This window comes from Antedon mediterranea, chromosome 11 (assembly GCF_964355755.1).
Source record: "Antedon mediterranea chromosome 11, ecAntMedi1.1, whole genome shotgun sequence".
Lineage (NCBI taxonomy): Eukaryota > Metazoa > Echinodermata > Crinoidea > Comatulida > Antedonidae > Antedon > Antedon mediterranea.
The window spans coordinates 15,356,198-15,383,516 of NC_092680.1; the positions used below are offsets into that span (position 1 = coordinate 15,356,198).

General features: G+C 33.8%; 2 protein-coding genes across 2 annotated transcripts; both read right to left on the reverse strand.

Annotated features, from left to right (window-relative positions):
* Positions 1-2,508: 2,508 nt before the first annotated feature.
* Positions 2,509-13,019, reverse strand: LOC140062166 (glutamate receptor 2-like). Its single transcript, XM_072108247.1, has 11 exons — positions 12,647-13,019; positions 8,657-8,824; positions 8,047-8,298; positions 7,429-7,613; positions 6,841-6,894; positions 6,203-6,393; positions 5,922-6,045; positions 5,549-5,656; positions 5,305-5,445; positions 4,636-4,917; positions 2,509-4,523 (listed from the first exon to the last, which is right to left on the reverse strand). Exons 1-11 carry the CDS (start codon positions 12,723-12,725, stop codon positions 3,360-3,362), a joined length of 2,748 nt encoding a protein of 915 aa, XP_071964348.1. The 5' UTR covers positions 12,726-13,019; the 3' UTR covers positions 2,509-3,359.
* Positions 13,020-13,994: 975 nt separating this feature from the next.
* On the reverse strand, positions 13,995-21,240 carry LOC140062009 (glutamate receptor 4-like). Its single transcript, XM_072108049.1, has 10 exons — positions 21,219-21,240; positions 20,414-20,572; positions 19,980-20,228; positions 19,007-19,176; positions 18,357-18,604; positions 17,686-17,815; positions 17,300-17,407; positions 16,775-16,906; positions 16,109-16,321; positions 13,995-15,723 (listed from the first exon to the last, which is right to left on the reverse strand). The coding sequence occupies exons 1-10, from the start codon at positions 21,238-21,240 to the stop codon at positions 14,527-14,529; spliced, it is 2,628 nt and encodes an 875-aa protein (XP_071964150.1). The 3' UTR covers positions 13,995-14,526.
* Between the last annotated feature and the right edge of the window lie 6,079 nt (positions 21,241-27,319).

Below are 27,319 nucleotides of genomic sequence, written 5' to 3' on the forward strand. Positions count from 1 at the left end.
ATAGTGCTGGAATTATTTATTTATTTTTTTCTAAATAATTCCTCAAACTACGAATGAATGTAGGTAGGCCTATACACTCAGAGTGTAGGCCTACATTCATTCGTAGTTTGAGGAATTATTGACTCACCATAGCATGCAACCTTTAGCGAAACAATTCTGCCGCTGTCATGCTTCTTTTGAATCGTTGGAAAATAATTCTACTGGTATCAACTCTTTCATCATTTCTAATTTTAAGACCAGGAATTACCATAACAATTAATCCTCGACGGTTTGATGAATATATATGTGTTGACTAAAGTAATGCACCAAAGAATTCTAAACCACAAAGAACGAATATTATAAAGTGGCATTCATTGTTAGGCCTACAGTACCGCTTTTTTACTATTGACAAACCAAACACTTTGTTGCATTAATAATTTTAAGCCAAAGAAGAAATATTCTTGTAGCCTGAGCTTTAAAGTTTAAATAATCTTCTCACGTACGAAAAACAGCAAGATCAGAACAATAGACCGCCAGCTCAGAGACATTTGGTTAGATGAACTAGGTACCATTATCTGACTATTTTTATTTGGGCTGTCTGTCTACAATGGTAATAGCAATGAGAATAATCTGCTTAGATGTTATACAGTATAAAACAATTATTAATCAATGTGTTTATATTGGTACAAATAATTTCTTGTTGTGAAATATGAAATTCTAATTTCACTCTGGCTTCAGTTTCAGTAGGCTACTAATGACCAATAGCCGTCAGCATTTACATTGTCTGATATTCTGTATAGTTAAATTTATACGTATCCGTATTTTGTACTGTATAAGTTCACATTCCACCAGAGGTCACGGTAGTTTTATTGGTATGATACAGGAAGTAGTTTGTTCAAATAACAATACCCAAATGAGGTATACGAAATCAATACTTGACCTTGTTGGTTTCCGCTCACAAAGCACCGATAAAAGGTTGTGTTTTGCTATAATATTTACCATTACATTACAGTATTTATAGTGATGTGGTTTAGACTTTTATTTTAGGGCCTGTTTCTGCTGAGCAGAAATAATCGATTATTAACCGTTTATTTTTTTAATCGATTATTTTTGGGCAGCAGAAACGGCGCAAAATAAAATAACCGATTAAAAATAACCGATTAAAAACACTCAATCCATTGCGTGTTTTAATCGATTATTTCTTGTTTTAACCGATTATTGCGGAGCAGTTTTGAGCTGCAACACAAATAGCGATTATTGACCTCACTTTGACCTCTAGAGTATGACAAACTTATTCACGTAACAAAGCATGCTGTTTTGCGCGATATCGACGACGATCAGCAAAACCACGATCGCGATGTATACCGAATAACAATCAAATGTTAAACATTTGATTTGTATTATTTAGTGGGGGAGAATTATACCGAGAGACTCCAGGATTCTGTGTTACAAGTACACCCGTTACATACCACCAGTCCAGGCTAACGATGTTTTACATGTCATTTTTTAGGCCTGTTGTCTGTTGACTTGTTTCGGTAGAAATATATAGCCTATAGGCCTAGCAGGCCGAAGGTAGAACCAACGAACGGCGAAACGAACTTTGTTCGCCGACGTGTCCTTATTAATATAACATCATTATTCTGTTGTATGTGGTACGGTAGTAGGCCTAGATGTTTATTTTACAAATAATATAGCTTTACGTAAGAGTAATTTTTAATCCTACATGTGAGAGTTTTAGGCAGCGATACGATGTTAAAACAAACCAACTCTCATCGGCCTTTCATAACTTGAACTCCGCTGTGGGGGAATGATGACGTGATTTTAAAAACCGATTACCTGAATAACCGATTAAAGTCGTAGCAATTTTCAATTGCAACGCGATTATTTTTGTGGTTTGCGGTGACTGGAAAAAATCGATTATTTTGATTTTTTCAGCAGAAACAGACCCTTAGACAAATACGATGAGATGAAATGTTTTTCGCCATTAGTTTAGTTGATATATGTATTTTTCTAATTTCTAGATAAACACACATGGCTTGCATAAATACTGTACTTCTACCGGTGTTTTATTTATAAAAATTACGTCATTCCAAATTAATTGTACTGTATATTAATTAGTCTATGGCGATTTGAATAGTGCATACACGATGATATATTATCATCCTCTGGTCGTGGAGGTGTTTTATACCTCCATGCTCTGGTTAATCAACGGTTTTACTGTAAACTATTTATTGTTTCAAAATCGTATTGGCAGCCGCATGTGGTACTGTATTACCATTTCACTTTATATCGTCATTAATTATTGATTATCTTCCAGATGATAATTATATCTTCACTTTCATAATTAACTACTACTATCGTCAGTCTGGGCGTAATAAGTAGGCCACTGTATGTTATAATAATCAACAGTACTACACATTTATTTTTGCGTGCACACGCGTTACATGTAATTTTATTATTTATTCTTATTTACTCCAGTACAGTTTTAATGGTCACAATTAATAACAAATAACATAGACAGTATCAATACCAACTTTTATCAAACGAAATATTTATTTGTAAAAAAAAACCGTATGGGATGCCAAAGTCACAGAAAAATGTACAGTTTACATCTAAAAAATGTCCAAGGTGAACTAAACTATCGATTATTCATTTAGTGAATCAAAATCAACTTTACTACCGTTTACAGTATATCTAATAAAAATAAATCGTTACTGTACCTTATCTGTGTAATAAAATAATAATTTTACAATAAAGTAAAATTAATAAAAGTAGGACATAGATGTTATTATTAGCCTACACATGACTGCAATAACTGCCTTATACCAAAAAAGAAAGTAGGCCTACAATAAATACGATTATATTTCTTACTCAACACACTAAAATAATAAACAGTTGTTTGATTATTATATTTTTGTTTCACTTTTCTATATAAAATTGGAATGCTTATTAAATATTAGCAATGATTACAAATATTGTACATCTCATAAATACAAGTTGAATTTTAACCGTATAGGCCTAACCATGGTATAACTAAACCAATAATTCAAAATATTGAGTCTATTGTTTGGGATAAATGAAGGGATGTTTGGAACGGTCCAGGAAGAACCGTTTTCTAGGTTGAACGACACCGTCAAAGTTGTTTGGGTACTTGACTAGTTACAGTATTTTAGGCCTTGTTAGTCTTACCCAAATACCAGTCACTATCACATTTAAATATTTACATTTAAAACAACCATCTGGAATAACATCCCGTATGTCTGATGTTATTATTCAAATATTACCTTATGGGTGTGTATTCTTAATTATACAAATTCATCTTTTCTAAATACCGAATTTTTTTCGTTTTGTACTTAAAACTATAATCTATCATGACGTTATTACAAATATTCCGAAGCTCCGTGACTAGTAGGTTGTCCTGAGTTCCTGTAGGGGTCGTATTGTGGAGCACCTTGAGGATCGTCATTTCGTTCTCTTAACGTCGTCTGAAACATAGTTGGGCATAGCAGATATGCTACAAGATCGATAAAAAGCATTGTCAATGTACAACCAATACCAATCAGAAGAAGATAATAAGCTCCCTGTAAGTCTACCAAAGTAAGCGACCAAAGTCCTTCTCTTTCCCAGAAAGACACACCACTGCATTTACCCTCTCTGTATAACCACTTACTTTCCAGATCGTCAATGGTACCGTTTGATTTTAACATATTGATAGCATACGAGAGTTGGTCCCTTACGGGTGAGCCACTTTTTGTAGCCATAGCAAAGGCGAACTTATCCAAGGTATGTTCACCAATATGAACATCACATGGCTTATTTCTTGTGAAAAATTTCAGTACATTGTGGTCTTCGACAAGGCTGTAATCACCATCTAACTGACGAACACGTTCAATACCATCTTGGATGTTTCGAACGATGGGACTAGGTTGAGTGGTTGCTACCATGTTGAAGAGTGCTCTGTTCGAAGATGCACCTGATGCCTTCAAGTAAGAATATACAGGCGCGTCTTGCACAAGACCTACATCAATCTCCACTTTCTGGTTAAGTTCATGAACGCTTCGGATGTGTGAAAACTGTTTGTTGAATACTAAAAACGATGAAAGATGCATGCCGTAGAGAAAAACTGTTATCAATGCTAACATCCACCAGAATGCTGCCAAAACGCGTCCGGCATGTGATCTTGGCGAGGCGTCATAACTCTGCAGGAATACTGTGCTGACTGCGAACCAGATTGAGTTACGAATGTTGAAGTTATCTGCGTTGATTTCATATGATTTACCATCTTGCTCAATAACCGTTCTCCATTCATTCGGATTGTAATGGTTGTAGAGGAAAAGTAGACCAGCAACAAAGAACATAGAAAAGAGAGTGATGAACCAAACTTCAACGCCAAGCGGGTACATAACATTGAAGGAGTAGTCATGAATATTATTAGGATGTTTTACTAGAAGGTGAATCTTTCCTTTCAAATAAACATTTGTGAAGTCAATATCAGCTTCTCTTTCGTTAGTCTTAACTAGTGGTCCGGCAGCCGCATCTGCTTCCTAACATGAAGAAAGAAAAAAATATATATAATTATATAAAAACAAAGCATTTTGAATTAATAATACATGGTCAAGTGAAGGATACTATCAGGACAATTGATAGCGAACTTACCCCTTCCAAAACCTCTTTCATCATTCCATTCCATTCCCCAGTTACAATGTCTTTTGTTCCGTAGTTTCGTTCAGCGTCGCCAAACACCTGTAGACGGTAGTCTATGTCAATGTTCAGAGAACGCTGCAGTACATCTTGGATGTATAACATGAGATCAGGGAGGAAGCCCTCATATCGATCGTTCCCGGTGTACTGTGAAACAAACGATTGCTGCTCGAAATTTTTCCTCTCTTCGTCAGTCATGTATTCTTCCTTGTTTTTAGTCATTACGTACGGAGCAACCTACATAAATCAAGGAAGATACATGTCAGCAACTAGTGTATTTGACTATCATATTAGTGATTATTATTATATAGATACATTTATGTATAATTATTGAGTGTTTATGTCCATAATCGAATAACAACGCATACAAAGTATACTATTGACATTTTAACAGCATCGTTAAAGTTCTGTTTATTTTATCAAACTTTTTGTGACAGAAAATGTGATGTGCCCAATAATGGACATGATGATGTCATATCACTACAACATTCACTACCATATTTGAACACATCACACTTTTTTGGTCAATTAGACAAAGCTCAGTTTACAAAGTACTGTTACCCAGTTACCCTACTCTGTATTTCAATGAAATGGAAAGAAAATTATTACTGAACGTTTCCTCACCTCAACCATTGAAATAACAAGGTGATCGTCTTCAGCTTGGAAATAGGGATTCATCCTAAGTCGCTGATTAGAAAACCTGTCCGTTGCCCGTTTGAAGCGATTGTATGGATCGTAGTCGGGATTTTGAAGCCACTCACCTCGCTAGAATAAAAACAAAATGTAATTGCATGAAGAATATCCACAATTGCTATTATCTTGATAAAATCCTATGTTAAAAAATCAAACTACATAAATGCATAATTACCCAAAAATGGAGAGTATCTCCTACGCCACTGGTGATGGATATCCTATAGTTTTTTCTACTTCCTTGCTCGTCGAATGCTACACGACCAGACATTCCTTTAAAATCAACCTGAAAATAATGTAATCGCTTAAGTTTTGTACTTTGTGTCCAGTACGGTGATAATATCTAATCGGACGATTTTGAAAACCACCATGAATTAAAAATCTCAAACATATAATTTAAAACCAAACCAGATAGAGCACAATGGAATCAGATGCTGATTTTAGGCGATTGTTGCCGACGCAAAGTCTTCTCCTAAACAAATTGGGAGACCTGTCTCCTCCATCACTCAAATTAACCGCGCAGTAGGTAGTTTACAAACCATCGTACATACCTTGCTAAAGTAATCCATCAGAACTGAACTTTCCTCTTCTGAATCACACCGTTTCATGTTCACACGTACGTTATTGCTCTCGTCTACAAATGGACTGCCATTATCGAATCCTCCATTGTCTTGTCTGCATAAGAAATCACGATATTAAAATGTATAGGACAATTACTGAAGACAATATAGATAAGCAAAACGTTCAAGAAATTAGCCAGAGAATTTAAATATTGATAACCGACTTAAATTAATGATTTGTATAACAGTTTGAATAGGGTGTATGAACGTACCCGAACATCTTCAAAGCATGACCCGTGGCAAGAGCGGAGTCAAAAGCCAATCGCTGTCGGAATTCGTATTTTGTACGCTGTTTGGTAGTGGTTGTTGAAAGACTACCGTCCGTCTCATTCATATTGAACCTTGTGATAAATGCATCTGTGTACCGTAGTTCTTCAATAAATCCACGCTCCAAAAACAAGTCCTATTTGAAAAAAAAATGTTTAATCACTTATCCGATTCTATTTTCAGTACTAAGCATGATAGTCCTTCATCTTTAAAATTGGCATTTCATACATAACTGGAAACATCAAGGTATAAGCTATTGTAGGTAAATACAGTAACATGCCAATGTATAACAATCTAATTAACATCATTCTCCCTTGATTAATATGAATACATGTAAAGTGTTGATATAAAGTTAAACGTACGTCGTATGTTTTAAATGAAGGAGCTGTTGAGTTTTCATAACTAAAATATACGTGGTGTAGACCTACCGCAAATTCTATATCAACATACTGATTTCGCCATGTAAACCTTCAAACAATATAATACATGGAATATACTCGTACGGTATTCTACAGCAGTACTACATATGTGTGTTTTGTCATTTACATTTTATTATGAAATATATACTATATACGGTACTTACAATATTTGCAAGAATCCAATGAAATCCTTTAGTGACAATTCCATATTCGATGCCCTGTGAAATTACAATAGAACTGTTAATATAATATATTAACCGTAAAGAATGGGATGTCAGCAGTGGTGGAATAGAGATAGAAAACTACTGCCGGGATGAGTGTTAAATAAAAACAAAATCTGTTATATAAATATTAGCACTTGTTTTAAAATTGTTAAGTAAAACATATGATTTGGAATAAAGTAAAAGAAATTCTAATTTAAAAAAAAATTCCATTTTCTTCGACATTAAAACATATTTTTGTATTGTGCATTGTATATTTTTATTTTATGTCTGGTTCCGACAAATACTAACACTACTTTACTATATAATATTGTCCGCGGCGCGTGGTGTCAAGGATCGTGGAGCTAATCTTGTCGCAGCCACAGATAAATCATTTTTTCTCCGAAGCCCACCATCCTGTTGTTAACTGTTGATGGTGGGTTGAATTAAGATAAGGACGTAAAAATAGAACGTAGATTGCCTTGATTGTATTATGAAGGTTTATACCTCTATGATTGTATCAAGTTATTTATTAGATGACATATTATTTACCTTTTCGATGACTTTCAAAGCGACTTCTTCTGTAAATGTGTATAGAATGATATTGTTTACGTCTTGTAAGCTATCAAGCTTGATGGCATCCGCAGTCTCCTGGAAGTCTTCTGAAAGTGGCAATAGACGAATGTTCCAGCCGTAGTCTCTTGCTCCAGCTAGCAATGGCGACAAATTTTCGACAACTAAAAGAAAATAATAATGTGTTACTCTATGATTTAATTATTTTCGACAAATAAATAACATAAGTGATGTGTTACTCCATGATAACATCATAGAGACAAATTTTCTCTATGGTCACACTGACACATCCCACTTTAGTTATTTTCTACAGATTAAAACCACATAGAACATAAAATAATGTTATACCTTTATGAGATAGAATTCATGAATTGTAAACCAGTAAAATAAATTACTGTACCTGGCAAAAACAGTTATTTTACTGGTGTACAATTTATGAACTCTGTCTCATTACTAAATCGAAACCAGATGAAAATGTTTTTAAATGTTATACCTTATAGGCCTAATGTTATATGGATTTTAAAATTTCTTCTTGAATATAATTCAAGAAATTTAAGTAAAATTATATCAGATATACTACTGTATAGGCCTACTTACTTTTACCGTTGTCGTAGAGTATTATAAAATCTACCCATTTAAAATATTGCAGCATGTCTACAAGCAAAGAATTGACATCTTCTGGTGATGGGTACATCTTTATAGCTTCCGATCCCAAACTACCTGGATCAAGGTTAATAATGGGCCCAGTTGCGTAAGTGATGGTGTTTGACAAGTCATCGCAATCTTCGCAGACATCTTCCGGAAGGACCAGAGAAGTTATTCCCCGGCCTACGACTGATCCAGAACAAACTGAAAAGGCAACAAATGAAACGGCATATTACAATTTGAAATTTGTGGTATACTAGTACACATATCATTGTATATTTACCCACATCCAACCTTAGTCCAGATTTAGGATTAATGCATGACGGTGATGTTTAGGCTAAAGTTTGACTAACGTAGGTTAGGTTAATTGTGGGTGAAAGGAGAATACAGATCACTAGTTACAGTATTATATTTTATTTAGGTTTACTCGAGACATTGTACATTCAAATATTACTGTAGGCCTACTGATTAGTACTGTTCTTTTATTGTCTGACAGTGATTTATTTTAAATATAACAATCTCAATCGGTCATCCTATAACGAGGATTTAAGAGATATCTTACCGTAAACAAGAGACTGCCAATAAGAGCCGTATGTTTGTCTTTGCAGATCTAATCTGATAGTATCACGCCCCAGAAAATCTTCATCGTCTTCAACATGCTCCAGAGCATCACGCAGAATTTGATCGTACTCGCCATCTGCGCTACCTGTTCGTTCTCCAAGAATAGCAGCTACAAAAACACGAAATTATAAAATGTTATAAGAATATCACACATGGCCTATATGTTATAATTGAAATGTTTAATTAACCAGTTTTTATTTGATTAAATTTATGATATCAATACTTATTGAGAAGCAAACAAATATTTCTCTAGACCGGCTCGATCATCCAACTTACCCCCGTTGGATATAATACACTAATGTCGAAGATTCCGTTTAAAACGTGTAATATTGTACGGTAGATAAAACTCATACCAGAATATTTTCATTTCATTTTTATGTTAAAAATATTCTCTATAATATTCAATATTCGTTATCAATAATTATATAATATTTTGTTTTAAATTACTATTATCATTATTAATTCTAGGCCTAATTTTGTTTTATTAATATTCAAATACAACGGTACCGGTATTTAACCTATTATTTTTATTATAATCTGTATAGGCGTATATGGGTTGAATATGGGTTTACCTAAATTAAATATGTATTACGAAATTAGACATGAAAAGTAGAACAATATCTGGAGTAAAATGTTACTCTTCCCTGCCCGCGATACGCTGTGTAATTAGTGGACCTGTTGGACCATTTAATCATTTGATTGCTGCTATTAAAATATTCTACACAAAACAATGGAACAATGGTATTGTGTTTTCGCGTAAACGCCCTTATTAATCATCATGTCTTCAAATTAACATATTTTTTTTTAATGGCAGTGTACAACAATAATGCAAATGAGCTGCATATAAGACGAAATCACTTACAATACAGTAGCCTACTGAACACATCCTTTGTTAAAACACAATAAAAACCTAACATGCGTTTACAATAGGAAATTTCAGTAACAGGTATTTGAATAGTTAGTCGTTGTTTGAAAATCGATATTTCTTATAGCTGAATATAACAGTAGAAGTTCTATGTAGCATATTTAAATATTCATGTACAGTACACTTAAATGTTCATAGCCTGAATTGGATGTAGTGTTTGGAATATTTGTAATGATAGGCCTGCATAGGCCTAAAAAACATGGTTATTGTGCTCAAATTGCAGAATACCGACAGTATTCTCTCTACTCTACGAAATATTCCACTTTTTTATACGGGACAAGAATTCTAAAACGAAGGAGACAAAGCTTCATTTAACCGTTGAATCATCTGCCTGACTGACTAAGTGAAAATAATATTTACAGTAAAGAAACCGAGGCTTACTGAGTAAATGGAGGGATACTGATAGGCATTGATCGCTGTTTCATTACAATCATTTACCAGAGAGTTGTTACAACCCTGCATTTACACGTTAACTTCCTCCTGCAGACTGTATTTTGAGAATAAGGTCATTGTCATTCACTCCCCAACGTCCAATCACCATAATTACCATTTGATTAATTACAATCATCGTGTAATTCAAGTACTTTTCACTTGTAAATATGGGACGCAAACCCACAAATTATTCCGAAATAATGTATATGTTTAACTTTAACCAGGTTTAACATGATATCTAAAATGACAGCTTGACGTTCCATTATGCGAGATGGTCGCAAAAACATGAACATTAAACTTTAGAATTTAAATTTCAAGTGGGCTGTTGGTTACTAAACATCGTACGATCGATGAAAGAATTTGTTTTTTCACATTTTTAAATCTCTGGGGCTATTTGATATATAACGCTAGTGCACCTGTGAATGATTTTATTTGAAAAGGTATTGTTCGAAGGCTGGGCCTCTGTTCCGACCCTTTGAATTCAAATCGGTTGATTTACGATCCTCAATGGTGGTGGAGCTTTTTCTTTGCAATATTATTAAGAGCCACAGAGGTACCTTTTTGTTTTCGAAACATGCCTGAGGATTACGAAATAATTGCTTTTATTTATTTTGAGCTAGAATTTCGAGAGACGACGGAGCTTGTATATTGTTAACGAGGTTTTTTATTTGCTGCAGTTATATATGTCTCATCATTGTAATCCAGGTACACAGTTTACTTATTGTACAGGTACACTGGCATGGCAATTTCAGTCAAAGTGTTGAAACTGAGAATTAATTAATTTAATTTAATTAATTAATTTATAAAGAGTAATAAAGCAATACTATGTGAGAAAGTCTATAGGAATTTGTTTGCAAACAAAAAATGAAAACAAAATGTAGATGAAAGGCACCAGTCCGTCTGAAAGCGTTTGATTTATTACCTCAGAACTTGACCCATGACCCACGATGTGTGTCTCAAGTAAATTAGGACATACGGGTATAAACTCCAAAATAACAAATGATATTTTCAGATTCACAACGGAACAAACAGAAATAATATTCATTAACAAGATCTGATCACCAGGGTTTTTGAAATTTTAATAGGTGTTCTGAAATTCTCACCGGGTGGAAGGAATTGACTTCCTTTGTGGATCAGGCAAACATTTCCTAATTGGCGTCAAAATGTCTATATTTAAAATAATATAAGTGACTTCAGAAAGCAGAAACGAGTTTGTACAATTGGTGATGAATCTCATTTTACACGGGGTTAATCACAATATTGTCAATGAATAATTCTATAGGTGGATTAGCCTCATCAACGGCCAACAAAAGACATTATTGTGTTGTGAAAGTATTAGGAATTTATGACTCATAAACCCGATACATTTCCAATCACCTACTGTGATAGTTTGGAGGGCGCCCTTATTTGTGATAATAACACATTATTAATTTAGATCTGAATTGATTAAAATATTAAAGTTTTAAAAATAAAACAATGTTTTTAGTTTTAGAGTTGGATAGTTAGATTTATTGAAATATCTGTCAAACTCAGCTCAATGCACGCACAAATGATTCAAAGCCCCTTCTTGTACCATATTTTTAAATACAGTGACATGCTGTTTTGAGGATCTATTCTCGTTTTTAATAAATTCTCATAATACCATTTAACTTCTTTTTCAGGAAATTATATCGTGAACCGCCAACCTTACTTGTGTTTCTTGACATGTTTAAATATGATTAATGTTGATCTATGAGGGTTAACTATACTGGTTGGTATTACTGTAGTTCAAAAATGTAATTTTATCTTTTGTGTAAATGGGCACTAAGGCCACTCGATTAGTTTCATTAGCATAATTAAACTTAAAGGTAGTGTAGTTAGTACCCATAGACGTGTCCCTGCATATATTAACGAATGATGCATGAGTTTGTTTCGATCTTTTGTTTTCGTTCTGAATATGTAGCGTTAATTGATTTGTTTTTAATTGTGGTAGATAATGAATAGTTGTGAGAAGTCCATTACGCCATCGACAAAGAATGTGTTTCCTTATATACAATACAGTATACTCTTTCAGCACGCCTTCTACACCTCAATGAGACTTCCATTAAAATGTATATACGTAGTGAATTACAGGCTAATAAATTAGAAATATGAGTACGGCGCCTAACGAAATGTGACGCTTTCCAGCCACAAAAAATGGAAAGTAAAAGTCGCGCGTTCTCCGGAAACTCCATGCCCGGGATCGGAGACATTTAATGTATAACGTACGGTATGATTACATTTGTTTTGTAAACATTTCAAATATACGCAAACATAATTAGTAATTATATTACTTATTTTATGAGCAAAAAAAGATTAATTGTTACAGAACAAGCTAACACACGCATAACATTGGATACACAACATTAACCTTAGTTAATTATATTTTAGTATCGACATATTATTCTGTAAGCGACTGGTATATCAAATGTATGTTACCATCCACCAACCATCAATACTTACTTGTAATGACAATGATAAAACCAATGAATTACATTTCATTAAAAAAAATTAATAATCTATTGGTACGTAAAAAAAATAGAAAATGAAACTTACCCATTTTCAACTCGAGAGCTAAAGCCACTTGTTGGACTCCGATGGAGAGAAGCAACACAAGCGCCACTTTCATCGCCATGATATTTCAGTTATATTGTAGCTATAAATTTCGATATATTTATTAGTTGCACCGCGGAAATATGGAGAATACAAGATGGCGTTCGACGCCAAACTGTTTTCTGTACTATATTGAAAGTAGAAATCGCTTGAATAGAGATGATTGTTATTCTGTTCTTGTGATCCGGGTCTACGACTAAGCCATCAATTCTACCTCGGAGGTCACAAAGAAAAGGAACAATAGCGAATTGGCTTTTGAAATGGAAAAGAATGATCGGCCTATGTCCTTCAATATGTAGAATTGTTGTTCAACCTTATAAGGGTCTATTGATTGTTTGAAAATGGTATTAATGATGAATTCCTGTGATGACGCTTAATCTGACAAAAACAGGTCAGAGCTTACCAGCTAAGGCTCCACCCACTAATGAGGTGATGCTTTTTTCTCGATATGCGCAGACGACAATTATTGAGTTGTTGATAGGTTTTTAACATAAATATACAGATATTATATGCCTAAAATAAACAATAATATCTATAATATATATATGGTAAGCCTTATATAGATAATTTAGCAGTAATTAACATATTTATTCTACTACGTTAAAAAATATATTTAAAAATGTAGTTACAGAAAAGCTATCAAAATACACTTTTAAAAAGGGGGCGCTACACACATTATTTCTTATGGTCTAATTATGGAACGTGTAATATACGAACCGGTATTAATGTCAAATCACATCGATTTAAGAATACAAATGTTTACATACAAAAATGAAATAGGAAATAATAATTGAATTCCAGACTTTCGAAATTAAACCTTACTAGGTACATGCATCAATCTGTTAGGTCTAGTATAATTATTTTCTTTAGTTAACAACGTTTATATCGAATCAAAGATCGAGTCAGACTATAATGTATATAGGCCTAATAAAATTATCACTATAAATACAATTGTATTATTTTGTTTACATTGTTTGACGTTAATATTAGTGCTAAAAACGCTATGAAGGATGTGATCTAGTATCTTGTACGTGTTGTTATTAACAGGCCAGGCTATTTATTGACTGAAAAGGTGTTCTTTTTCTTTTAGTTTTTTTTAAATTTAGTTTTAAGATAAATAATCCACATGCTATGAATAAGCATAGATTCGTTAAATAAATAATGTTTATCATCTTAGGGCCAGGCAGAGTTAAAAACTAATATATTTTATATAAATATCTTAATATATAATATCGACAGAATTGTCAAAAACAATAATTAAAATCGATTCTTCTGAAAATAAAATAGTCACAATTAAATTTAAGCTACAACGACTAAACAACACATAACTTGAAAACCGTCGATAGAAAATACCGTATTCGTCATTTCACTGTCCAACAGTTTAAGGCTGTTATTAATCATCAGACAACGTCTGTTTTACTAAGTCTAACGATACTTTTAGTTAGTTTACTAGCAGTAAAAACATAGAGGGCCTACTTTAAACATTCTTACTTAACTTGTTTTCATTGGTACAAAGCATTGTATATTATAAAAGCACATACTAAACATTTAAATTGCATTCTATATAAACACGCCTTCTTTATAAATAAGAGTGTTTATCAAGACATACATCATTTGTTGATACTAAGGTAATCTAACAACAGAACGTTGAGCTCGCCTTGCCTAGGAACTCGTAACAGTCCTAAATACTAACTGAATTGAAAATAAGTTTTCGTAGTGGAACTGATCGTGTCGCAGCCACAGATAAACTATTTGATTTCCGAAGCTCAGCATCCTGATGTTAGATTGTCATGTGGATACTAATACTGATCATGTAAAATTTACTATAACCATTCTTTTAGTTTTGTTGTTGTTGCTTCTGTTTGCTCGTACACATTTGTTTCGTTACTACGCCCATTTCCTACGGAGTGACCTCTGCCATTAAATGGCTGCCTTTCTCTTGATGGAATTATTGAAAAATGGCGTGGATAATGAAGCAACATATAACACATTAGTTCCAAGAAGAAAAACAGAAGAGAAAAAGCTATGCCAATAAACAAAATATAATAAACACCCTTCAGATCTACAATAGTTAATGAGTACAATCCCTGATTGTTCCAGATAATAAATTTGTCATCACACTCACTTTTGGGTTGAAGCCACTTCGCCTTTAATTCTTCTAATACATTCCTTTCTCTTAATAATCTTATTGCGTATGATAGCTGATCTCGAAGTGGCGATCCTGACTGTACAGCTAATCCATATCTTGATGTACCGATAGCCTGTGGTATAAGATAGACATTGCATGGTTCGTCTGTAATTGCGTTCAACATTAAAGCCGTGTCAGCTATAAATGCATACTTTCCATTGCTTTCACGAACCCTTTCGACACCACTTCCAACGTCACTGACGTAGGGATGCTCTATACTTGTGAACATGTACTCAAACATAGAATGGAGATCTCCAGTTTGAGAATTTTCTAGCATTGCATACGTAGATCCGTCCTCTACACAGCCATAAACAATATCTGTCTGTCTGAGAAGGTCTCGCGCTGTCTGATAAAACGCTTGCTGTTTATTAACGCGCATGTAGTCTGAAAGATTTGCAAAATACGATGTTAACATTATGAGCGAAAACAACCACCACACTGCTGCTCCAATGCGACCGGCATGCGAACGGGGAGATACGTCATAGCTTTGAAGAAATGCACTTGATGTTAAAAACCATATACAGTTCTTAAAATTAAAATTTTCCTCGTTTATTGGATGAACTTGCTCTTTTCTGGCTGCGTTACTCCACTCTAATGGGCTATTTCGGTTGATGATCCACAGTAAAGAAGCTACAAGAAATAATGCTACTAGGTTGGCACACCATACTTCAGTGCCAAGTGGGAAGGCAAAACTAAAGTCTCGAGTATTGTATACGTAACTGGGATGCTTTACTAGTATTTGAACTGGACTTTCGCCAAAAGGTATTGTAAAATCAATTACTTCTTCGCGTTTATCAGTAATAATTAACGGGCCAGCAGCAACGTCAATTTCCTGCACAAAAATATAAAATAGTAATATTACCTATGAAAACAATACATACCGGTAACAATAATGATAACAGAAATTTATATAACGCTGACCATATATTTTGTTTTTTTTTGCTCAAGAGATGGAACTTTCAATTAAGGTTGAAAAAAGCGGGCGTAGAGCGGCATAGTGTGCTATGAGATTACATAGATATATTGTATTGTGAAAATAAACTGACTAAATAGTCAGCAAAAGCCATTAATTGATATACACAGCGTTGTTTATTGTGAGCCAATGAAGATTCTTAAGGATAGGAGTGGTGCCGGTAATTATGATGACAACGTGTGAAGGAATATGAAAACAGTAATACTACTAGTATATGCTTAAAGAGAAATACTGTAATACTAACCCCGTTGACTACTACGCTAGCCCACTCATTACTGTCCTCGTCACCATAACCGCCATTGTATACATTAAGTTCATAGTCAAAGTCAATGCCCTCAGTTTGTAATACATTACGCATTTCTGCCATGAGATCTGGAATATATCCTTCATACCGTGCATTACCTTCCAGAAATTCGTTGTTTTCGTCATGTTCAATTTCCATCATAAATGGTGAAATCTAAGAAAAATCAAGAAACTAGAATTCTAGCAATTTCATAAAATATAGACAAGGAATATAACGCAAACCTTCATCCACATAAAACGCCAAAGAAAAAACCCGTTTTGACGAACTTGCAAGCACCCTACATACAGGCCCAATGTTACCAAGGTAATCTAATAACAGGACAGTAAGCTCGTCTTGCCAAGATAGAAACTCGTAACAGTTCTTTGATCTTATGTCTGGCTGCGAAAAATACCAACAGTACTGTACCATGTACATATTCTACGCGGTGCGCGGTGTCTGGAAAACTGATCGCGTCGCAGCCACATATAAACAGTTGCTGTTAGATTGCTTTGCTTTGACGAACTTGCAAACATCCTACATAAGGCTCAAATAAGTTACCAGCTAGTCCAGATGTTTAGTCAGAATGGGAAGACCGATAATTAGTGCAATTTTACAATAATGACTTACCATGACGCTACCGATGGAGACTTGGTCTCCAGCTGTCCACATAGAGTTAATGTTTAGGTGGACAACTTCAGCATCCAATTCATCGTTATACAATTTCTCCCATTGATGACGATTTTGAATCCATTCTCCACGCTATAAATTTAATGATTAACAATAACACATGAATGTAAATTTTCATATCACCATGTCATTATTTACTAACGAATGTCAAAAATAAGATATAGACCCCCAGATTACATCCCTAACGCAAGTGTTTGTTTCTTTGTTTTGATTGATTTTTTGATTTGAACAAACAAAATATCTTCTACTGACGATAAAATCGCAAGACAGTTTTATCCTTAAAATAGACTGAAAAAAGCATAGGCGCCCTCATACTTCTGCAAAATAATGCTACGGTTAAAGGTTAAGTTGAGCACTTTTTAATCTTAAGCCTGTCCGGTTCTCTAGCTCTGAATCCGCCACTGTTTAGGATAAACATTCAGGTTTTTGTATCAGACTAAACCAGAAAATAACAATCAATCTTACCTGAAAATCCATGCTACCTCCTTTGCCGCTGAAGATTGATATCGAATAATTTATACGTTTTCCCATCTCGTTGAAAGCAACGTTTCCCGTAAGGCCTTGCAGTTGCAACTATATAATAAAAGCATCATCCAAGTTAAGTCATGAATTTATTCAAATATTTACACTATATTTATTGTATTTACATAATGTCTTATGTAACGAAGTTAACCTCACCACTTTCAAATACGACATGAGAATAGAAAAACTATCAATAATTTGAAATTCAGTTGGTAAAATGAATGTTATCTAAAATCATATGTTATGGTTGTATACAAGTTGCAAAATAGGAAATGAATGTTTTTTTTAAAAATATAATAGTATGAATAATTATTTATGTTTATGCTTACGTCTTTCATAAGATGATCTGCGAGTGGATTTCTAGGCATTTTCCAGCCTTCTTCTTCTTCAGCACATTTTGGCATTATGGTATTTCCAGTTAGGCCTATTGACGAATGAGGAGAGCCTTTCATTTCATTACTGGAAAATAGTAAACCAACAAATATAAATGAAAGGGAGTGAAATTATTGGCATCATTACTGGAAAATAGTAAACCAATATAAATGAAACTGTACCGCATGCAATTATTTGCTTCAATAAGAAAATGCAATATAAAGAGCTTCGATATGCAACGAGCACCGACCTAACTATGTCAGGTCAATTGTCGGTCGTCGCCTGGACCTAGAAATCGGTGGAGGAGCGAGGATTCACGTGCCAATATCCCCGCATACGCAGAAATGAATGACGTAAATTGAAAATGGTGTTCATTATGTTCCAACATGTATGTTGTAGGCCTTTAATATACACATAATAAAGTAGGCCTACCGGTTTAAAGTTAGAAACAAGAAAAATACACTTTAAACTACTCTTTTGGTTTGAAAGCCGTACCACGCTACATACAAAGAACAAACCGGTGGTGAGTTTTTTATTTGGTCACGTTTTGGTGATCAATCTCGAGTCACCAAGTGAACTGACAACGAATTCGTTAAATATTTATGTTACAATGTTTTTTCTACATTACCTGTAACTCTCTACAGCTTTCGAAAGAGCAAACATTGTATCAAATACAAGCTTTTGTCGGAACTTCCATTCTCCATGAGACTCTAAATTGTACGTTGAATAAGCCACACTCGTATCAGCAGTCATTTTGAAACTAGTTACGTAGGCGTCGATTTCCAGAAGACTGTCAATATGTGTGCTATTGTAATAAACGTCTGGATTTCCAATGATCCAATGATAATCAGTTTCCATCAGTCCATAGTCAATTGACTAAGAAATAAAGATAAAAATTAGAATAGCCTTGAAATAAGAAAAACATAATAGTATATCTATAAATAAATAAAATAACAGCAGAAAACTTGGTTACTTCATTGTTTTAATCACTACACATTTGTTTCGTACGACCAGCATGTAGCTGGCCGCACTCTTCAGGTGAAATGTAAAACATAAGTATATCTATAGTATGTCTAAGTTTCCTAGTTATGAGGGGTTAGAGTGTGAGCAATGCGCACTCCGCGGCAATGGTTACACTCATCGGGAATTTGCGTGATGAGTACCCCGGTATAAATAATAATTTGATATGGAGAATTGAAATGTTCAAACATTTTATAATCAGCCGTTCATCAACGAATAATGTTGAGATTCTTAATTGAAATTTAGAGTAACACGTACGCTCATCAATGTGTTTATCAGTACTTCTTCTGTTCCGCAGTAAATCAGAATATTTCTAAAGTTTCCTTCAAGAACTATCTCCTCCCACGATTCCGTATCGACATCAACAAATTGTAAGTTCCAGTTATGTTCAGATGCCTTATTTTGAAACGGTTGCAGATTCCTATATACTAAATAAAGAGATAATAAAGATAATTATGTATAGTCTGGCATGGCATGATTAGATACTACAGCAATATTTCTTCTTACGGTGGTTCAACAAACACGGAATAGCCGCATTTTAAAACTTAAAGATATATTGTCCCCCTAAAAAAATTTTTTTTTAGAATTTTTTTGTTGAATATGTTATTTTAATGTCACATAATAGTTATTCACTCTCACAAAAAATTGGGTCTGAAAAAAATTTATTTACCTGAGAAAAATGTGATTTAAAGCAAAAAATTGTCAAATTGTCTGGAAGACAATGAGTTTTTTCGGTAATTTAACAGTTTATTTTGTCTTTTTATAGGTGAAATGATTTTTTTCCCCCGTTTTTTTTCTTATGGAAGTGAACAACTTCATTAATACTGCAAAATGGCCTATTCAAAGTCCGATTTTAAAAATCTTTATTTTTCATGATTTTGGGGGACAATACATCTTTAAGTTTTGTGCAATCATGTGTGTGATAATTCTATATATTAATTTTTGTTTATGTCTTATATTTATCTGGGTTTTTTTTTCGAGTAATATTTGCCAATCTTTAAGAAGAATTTATATTCTTATTTATTATGATATATGGACAAACAAGGCATATTTCAGTATAATTCATTAAATGCTATTAGTACACAATAGCATGCGATATACTGGACAGATAATGACATACCGGTAACGTCATTAACGAGAATTGTTGGTGTACGTATTGGTCGTGGGCCTTTACTCAAGATGTTACTGCTCTCTTGTGGACAGCCACGTCTGTGACCAGGCTACAACTTACCCATATGGGTGTCAAAAAGTACCAAAAGCTCTTTCCATTTGTAGTGAGAGATAACATCAAAGAACAGCTCATTCATGTCTTCAGGAGAAGGATGCATGTTGAATACGTGTGATCCAAGACTACCATGGTCCATACTGAAGATTGGAGTTGATCCCTCAACCAATGTAGCTGCTATGTCTAAACAATGTGTACATATGTCTTCACTTACAAGAAGCGCTGATGGTCTATTGTTTTTAATCCATTGACAAACTATAACAAAATAATATAGAATAAAACTGACTCATACATTGATGTTACAAACTGAAGGATCTTATAATGTCCGCAGTATTTTCATAAAAGAATGCATGTTTCCAGTTAACTTTAACTTTTACAAGTAGTAATTAAGTAGCATGTATCATATAATTTTGAATACATAACAAAAATTGTAAATTTACCAGAACTGGTTGCTTTCCAGTAATGTTCAAATTGAGCGATTTTGTAGTCTAATGTAAGTTTGTTTCCGTTAGCAGCAAGATCACGATCACTATGAGAGAGGGCGTTTGTCATGATAAAATAGTATTCGTCTTTGGTCGCCTCATCACCGAATATTTCACCTGTATATTAGAAATTAGTAATGTAAAAAAATATTTCATTACTTGTATTATGATACGTACACATGAAGTAATGTTAAGTAAGAAGCATTGGTCTGTAGATGTTTGTAGATATCTGCAATTTCCAAATTATGTAACGTAAACAATCACGACCAAACCACATTTTCCTGTGCAGTTTTGGTGGTCTATTCAAGCATCTGTGGTTATTAAGTGCTCGCTTTATAATTGCAATATTCAACCATTGCACCTCCGTGATTAAGTTGTTGAAAGACTGAGTTCAATCTTTTACATAAATAATGCTCATTTTATTGTATGTAACAACACTGGCCAAACCACAAGAACAGTGAATGAACGTTGTAAGTCAACGTGAACGTGGGATTGAATGTAGGAAAAATAAAGTCAGTACAAATAGGACTAAAACGAACAAATTATCAACAAAGAGAGGATTGAATGTGATTTTTTTTATTTAGGCCTATTCTTGCTTTGTTTCTGATTGACATAATCAGTCACATAAGTATAATGTACGTACATTTAAATTTCTAGGCCTACAGTCTGATTATATAGAATTAGGTCGGTCTACTAATTCACCCTTAATTAGTAGCATAGACTTGGAGTTGTTTCGAAAAGTAAAGATTTCATGCGGAATTACTTTTATCATCATCATCATTCATAACGATAATAACATAGCCATGATACTCTTCAATGGTTAGATAGGCCTACAAGACACCAGGACGAATTCCCTTGAGTACTACGACAGGATTATGTCCCTTGTGTCGAACATTAATTCTGCTCATAGTCGGCTATTCTGTTCACATTAAGATTAATACTTGGTTCAGTAGATGTAGGTCGTGCACATATAAATTTCACCTAGACCACAATGTTATCATTGCGCATGCGTAGATTTGGTTAAACTTCGCGTGCCTAAATGCAGTAAAGCTATAAACATTTTTTTTTGTGCAATTACAGCCTTGCGTGTATAGGTTCATAGTTAACAATAACATAGAAAAAGAGGACAATTAAAGATGGTGAATGATACATATACTGTTGTCCTTGTCTTTATCAAAAAAGAAGAAAATACATTTATTGGCCGATACTACCCGGGGTTTATGAAACCGTGGTACGCTAATGACCTGGGTAGAGGGTGCAAGGCAAGGCATATGCCGTCATTGGTTTATATAAACTACAATAGGCCTTAGTCCATCCGTTCCCATCGCAGACGTCTTGCAAATGAAATTTTGTTTGTTTTGTTTTCCTCTGTAGTTTCAGTATATTTTTAATTGTTAATAGGGAGGTTTCGCAACCTTACGAATACGATAACGAAAACGGATACGTCATACATTTGTAAAACTTTTGAGCTGATCCCCATTTCATATTCGTAAAGCGTATTCGTGTTGACGAATATCACCAGTCGTATTCGTAACTATAAACGAGTATAGTTTTTGATCTATTTTGCACATTTTGCATTTGAATTAGGAATGATTCATGATTATAATATAATTATAGATTTATTGAAAGTAATTTACTAAAGTAATTTACTAAAATGCCAGGTCAATTTAGATAAATAGCAGTTTTTAAAGTCCTCACTCGCTTTGATGTTACGCTAGGCCTAGGCAGCCAAGCATCAAGCAACACGTACCTGCGCTTCGCTCAAATTTACCGCAGTCATATTTTGGACGCGCCTCGATATTTCGTTGCCATGCGAAACAGATTTTTTATGGCTTACGAAAACGAATACGTGTGCGTGACGTATCCGTTCGTTATCGTATTCGTAAGATTGCGAAACCTCCCTAATAACCATGAGCCACAATGTATTTTACTATAGTGTAAATGTGACGTGTCGCAGGAGTAGTCTCTCCTCATCAATCGGCAATGATCCTTATTATCACAATAAGTAATGTACGGTGCTGTGCCATACTACAATTTTAACTGATTTAACCTTCGTGTATAATGATACTTTACAGTATTCTATTCCCGACACACAGCCTTATCATAGCATTTATCACAGAAAACATGACACACAATATTATTTATTTCACTTCTTTGTATTATTGAAATTCAATAATATATACGTTAAGTTTAGGATGCTCAGCGTAAGACTGAAATGTTCGAGGGCGATTTGTCAAATTACAATAATATATGCGTTAAGCGTACTTATACTTATTTCTAATGTTTGCAATCTACGACATATGCATAAAAACCGAGTCAAAGCATAGTAAATGCATAAATCCCAGGCCGCATGAGGTTCAAATATGGGCACCATCGATCTTGAATACTACTATTACTACCGGGCAATCGTCAAGTTCAACAAGTACTGCTATTTAATGTGCCAACAAGCCTTAAAACAAGTACGCAGCATCCTTATTTTGTTCTTAATTTTAGCGCAGGCCAACGAGTTGATATAACTCAATGTTGTAATTACGGGACCCATCTGAGAAGAAGTGGTGGACACCTGTTTAAAGGCTAGACGGAAGGAATTTCAAGAAAACCCAGTCCAACTTAACATCTACATAGTAATGTAATCTAGTTCAACAATTACAGTGTGATACAACCATAGGGAGCGGTCTCTGATACGAATTATCAAAGGAAATAATTTTATCATTAAGACATTTATATGATAACGTTTATGATCGTGGAATGCATGTAGAAATATAGCCGGATGCAAACCTGTTCATATCAAAAGTAGTTTCTCTACTGGGAAGGTTAAAGTTTACACTGTCCCAGTTACAATGACGTCACGTTGTGTCGTGCGTCCCCCATTAAGCTGGAACATGTGGGTGGGGACTGACCTGGAAAATTACTGTTCATGCGTGTTACCTTTCAAATGTCTCCCGTAGATAAAACCACCAGTTAAACGTTAATACTTACAATAATTATATTTTAGAATTTAGTTTCTGCGTTTTATTTTAAGAATTTATTTTTTCCGTTGTTCTTCTAAATTCACATATTCTTTTAAGTTTTGAACTTTGTTGGATACCTGTTTTATTCATTACCTTATATACCTAAACAATAGCAACTTTTTTTTAATGTGTTCCACTTTTAATTGTCCACTGTCTGTGTCTGAAGTTCAGAATTTCGTTTAAATTGTACGTATTTTTTCTCAAATAGTAACGATAGGAAATAGGCCTAGATGATTATTTTTTAAATTATAACATTGCATTCGTGACCTATATTCTTTCATTAGCAAAATACACGTCATGTCCGAAAACAGTCAGTCCATGATACAGTAAAAAGTGGTGTTTGCTTCATAAGTTCGTCCTAGTGTCCAGCACATGGGCATAATAATTAAGTCATTCTCAAACATGGATTTCGTTTTACAAATATACCGTAAAAGTTTTTTTTTAATCCCATGGGCTTCTTGTTAAGGATTTTCGGATGGGCTTTTCAAGATAGTCTTCTTTACGTGGTTTACTATTACTATCTCTTATTACTTATTAAGTAATTACTGCATGGCAAAATATACGAATATTAGTTAAAATATATAATACGCTAAATATACTAATTACTATTAACTAATATAATTTATAGGCTAAATATTCAAATGTTATTAGATTTATTAAAATTTATGATATGCTAAATTACTATTTTATTATTTAGGCCTACTAGTTAACTAATTAGTTTGGAATGGTTTACTTACCAATCATCACGTTGATTCCTCTAGTAGGCCTAATTAGTTTGCATAGGCTAGTAATACAAAAGACAAACAAGACATATCGAAACATGCTTGAAATTACACTTTAATGAATGAATTCTAGACGAAATATTTGAAGGTAACTCTCTAAAAGCCATCTTAATTGAGACGACGAAAAGTATTAGCCAATGAAAACGTCCATTATGGTGACGTTTTCTCTAAACATTGAATAATAATTGCGTACAAGTTGAACTTCAGTTTCCTAGTACTTCAAAACAATTGAACTGTATCAATATCGTACATGATAATCGGACTCATCAGGGAAGAGGCAGATTACACTCTTCACTGAATTCACCAACTTTTACATGTATTCTTCTAGTGATGAATATCGTCGTTTTACTTTAGGCAATTCTCTAAAACGCTCTCAAAGGAGATTAAATAAATGCACAAAATACCTTTTAAACCCTTTTGGAATGTAGCAATTTGTTCGGTCGGCCTAAAGCAGAAGATTATATATATATTTCACAGACCACCCGTATACATCTAATTAGGTATCTTTATTTTAAGAATCTAATATATCCATTAGAAAACTCCCATGGATGCAATTATTAAGACAACATCTATAGCCTAAATCAAACAACAATTAGTTTGTAAAATTAGGGTACAGCCTTTATATTATGGTGAAATTAGCTACAGTGGCTATACGTATTATATTGCTTATAGACATATATAGGGCCTAGGCTATATCCCCCCCCCCCCCACTGTTTTTTAAAGTCAGAAATTAGTGATAAGATAAACACAATTACTAAAACATTTTGTTGTTGGTCATTAGTAGATGGAATTTTACTTTAAATGTAAATTTACAACACTATCGTACTTTAAAGATATATTTAGTTATGACATTTCTATAAAATGTGCAAAAGTGAATACAGCATCTGCTGCATGTATGTATGTTATTATTATTACGGGAATTGCTTTACATCTTCCTCATGTTTGATAAAAAATCTATGAATGATTACTCTAAAATGTGCAAGTATATTATTGTTGGCATATTGGTGTAAAAAAGTCAGAGGTCAACGTGAACTCATCAGTTATGTCGTTGAAACTGATCATTAATTATCCACCAGTGACGTTGTCATCACTCTCGTTAATCTATACACAGAACACAAATCATAGCTCGTTTACACTTAGTAATATAAACAATACAACGAACTGATACAAGATGTAGATAAAAGTTTCAAATGAATGGAAATGAAACAAGAATTATTTTTCAATACTGGTTTAAAAAAATAGGCATTCTGGTCAACATTGCAAATTATAATTAAAGGTAGGTCATCGGTACATTGTCTCATTAATTGTGTATGCAGGATTCTTGTACGGTATCATGTCAAGCGATAACATACGGTGCAGTTTCGTGTCTGCATACGACAACGGACGAAACCATAGCATCTACCTCCAGATATACGGTAGTAGAAATCACCCGCCGCGTATGACCAACTACATTCTATTTAACAATTAGAATAAATGGTTGCTATCGCACAATATTACTACATCTTTTATGAAGAAAAGTAGGCCTAGTCTAATTATCAGTAATACGATTATAGCCCAGACTTTTCACCTTTTCTACCGAATCAAATAACCACGTGGGTATGGATAATAATGTGAAAGTTCCCACATTATCTGTTTTTTAAACTATGTGGGAATCGTCTATGAGGTTAATAAAATAGAGTTTTGTTAAAAAGGAAGTTTTTTTTTATTTGTAAAAAAAATAAAACCCCTTTAGAATTTTGGAATTTGAACCCTGGACTCACAGCATGTGTACCCTGACAGGTATTTACAGTCATACACCAATTCGAAGACGGATTGAGAAAAGGTAGAAACCACTAGAGCTTTGGTAAGCAGACGCGGATATAAAAATCTTCAAAAAGGCGATAAGGAAGAAAAAATACTAATATTACAATATATAACTTAGAGCTCTATCCGAATCTATGGGAAAAGTCAAGAGACCAAAAAGACGACGACCCAAAACCACCTGGATAAAAATTATAAAAAATTATACGAAAAGAAAAATCCACAATTTTACCAATAATCGCTCTGATTGGAGAAGTCTTGGCGCGCTATGTCGCAAGACGTTTAACGTTCGTGATGATGATGAGTTATATAACTTCAGATTTTATTTAATTATTTAAACGTATTAAGGTTTATTACAAAATAACTGAACTGAAGAACTTTAATATTAAATATAATCACCTACAATCATTTACAATCTAAATTTTCCTTTTGATTTTGGATAATTCAATAAAGCACACAGTTTAGTTCATCATTGATAGCAGCCGGATAATTAAAATTTCATCTAGCTAGTGAATATATCCAATTTTCAGCTTTGGAATAATATTATTCCTTTGTGTCGGACACCACTTTCTAAGAAGCATTACGTTTCATCTTCCACCGACCACGTCTTCATCTTCTCCATATTTCAAGACAGTTTCCTTCCCCCTTCCATATGCTCCTTTTCCGGACATATTTCGGCCTCATCACTCAACGAAATAATTAATATTTAGACAGATTTTTACAAACATAAACCATCCATTGATATACATATTGTGTACTTACCAATAGTGAAATGTCTTCCACCAGTAACAGAAATTAAATTCCAAATAGTGAATAAAACAATAATCCCAGAGTACTGCATTTTAAGATTATCTTTGTAAGTCTATAAAATTGATTGCATCTTCCTGTGTTTCTTCTGTGTTAGGTTCAATGAATTGATTTGGTTGTTACCATGCAGTGGATAGGGATCACACTATTTATACGAATAAACTGACATTGGAAACGAACGTGAAGGAGGGACTGGCAAATTGCGTTTTGTATGGAAGACTGACTTAAGATTGTTTATCTGATTACAAAATGATTTATTAGTTACCTTAAAGAATTGCGCATGCGCCATTTAAATTACCGAGAATAAAATTAAACAAAACCACTGTACCACACATAGTCCTTTAGGCGCAAGATTTATTTGTGAATTTATTTTGATTACTGAGATTTATTTGATAGATAGTTAGAGAATGAACAAGTTCAGAACAACTGAAATTATTACGTGATAAACCAAGTGTGAGCCCCAA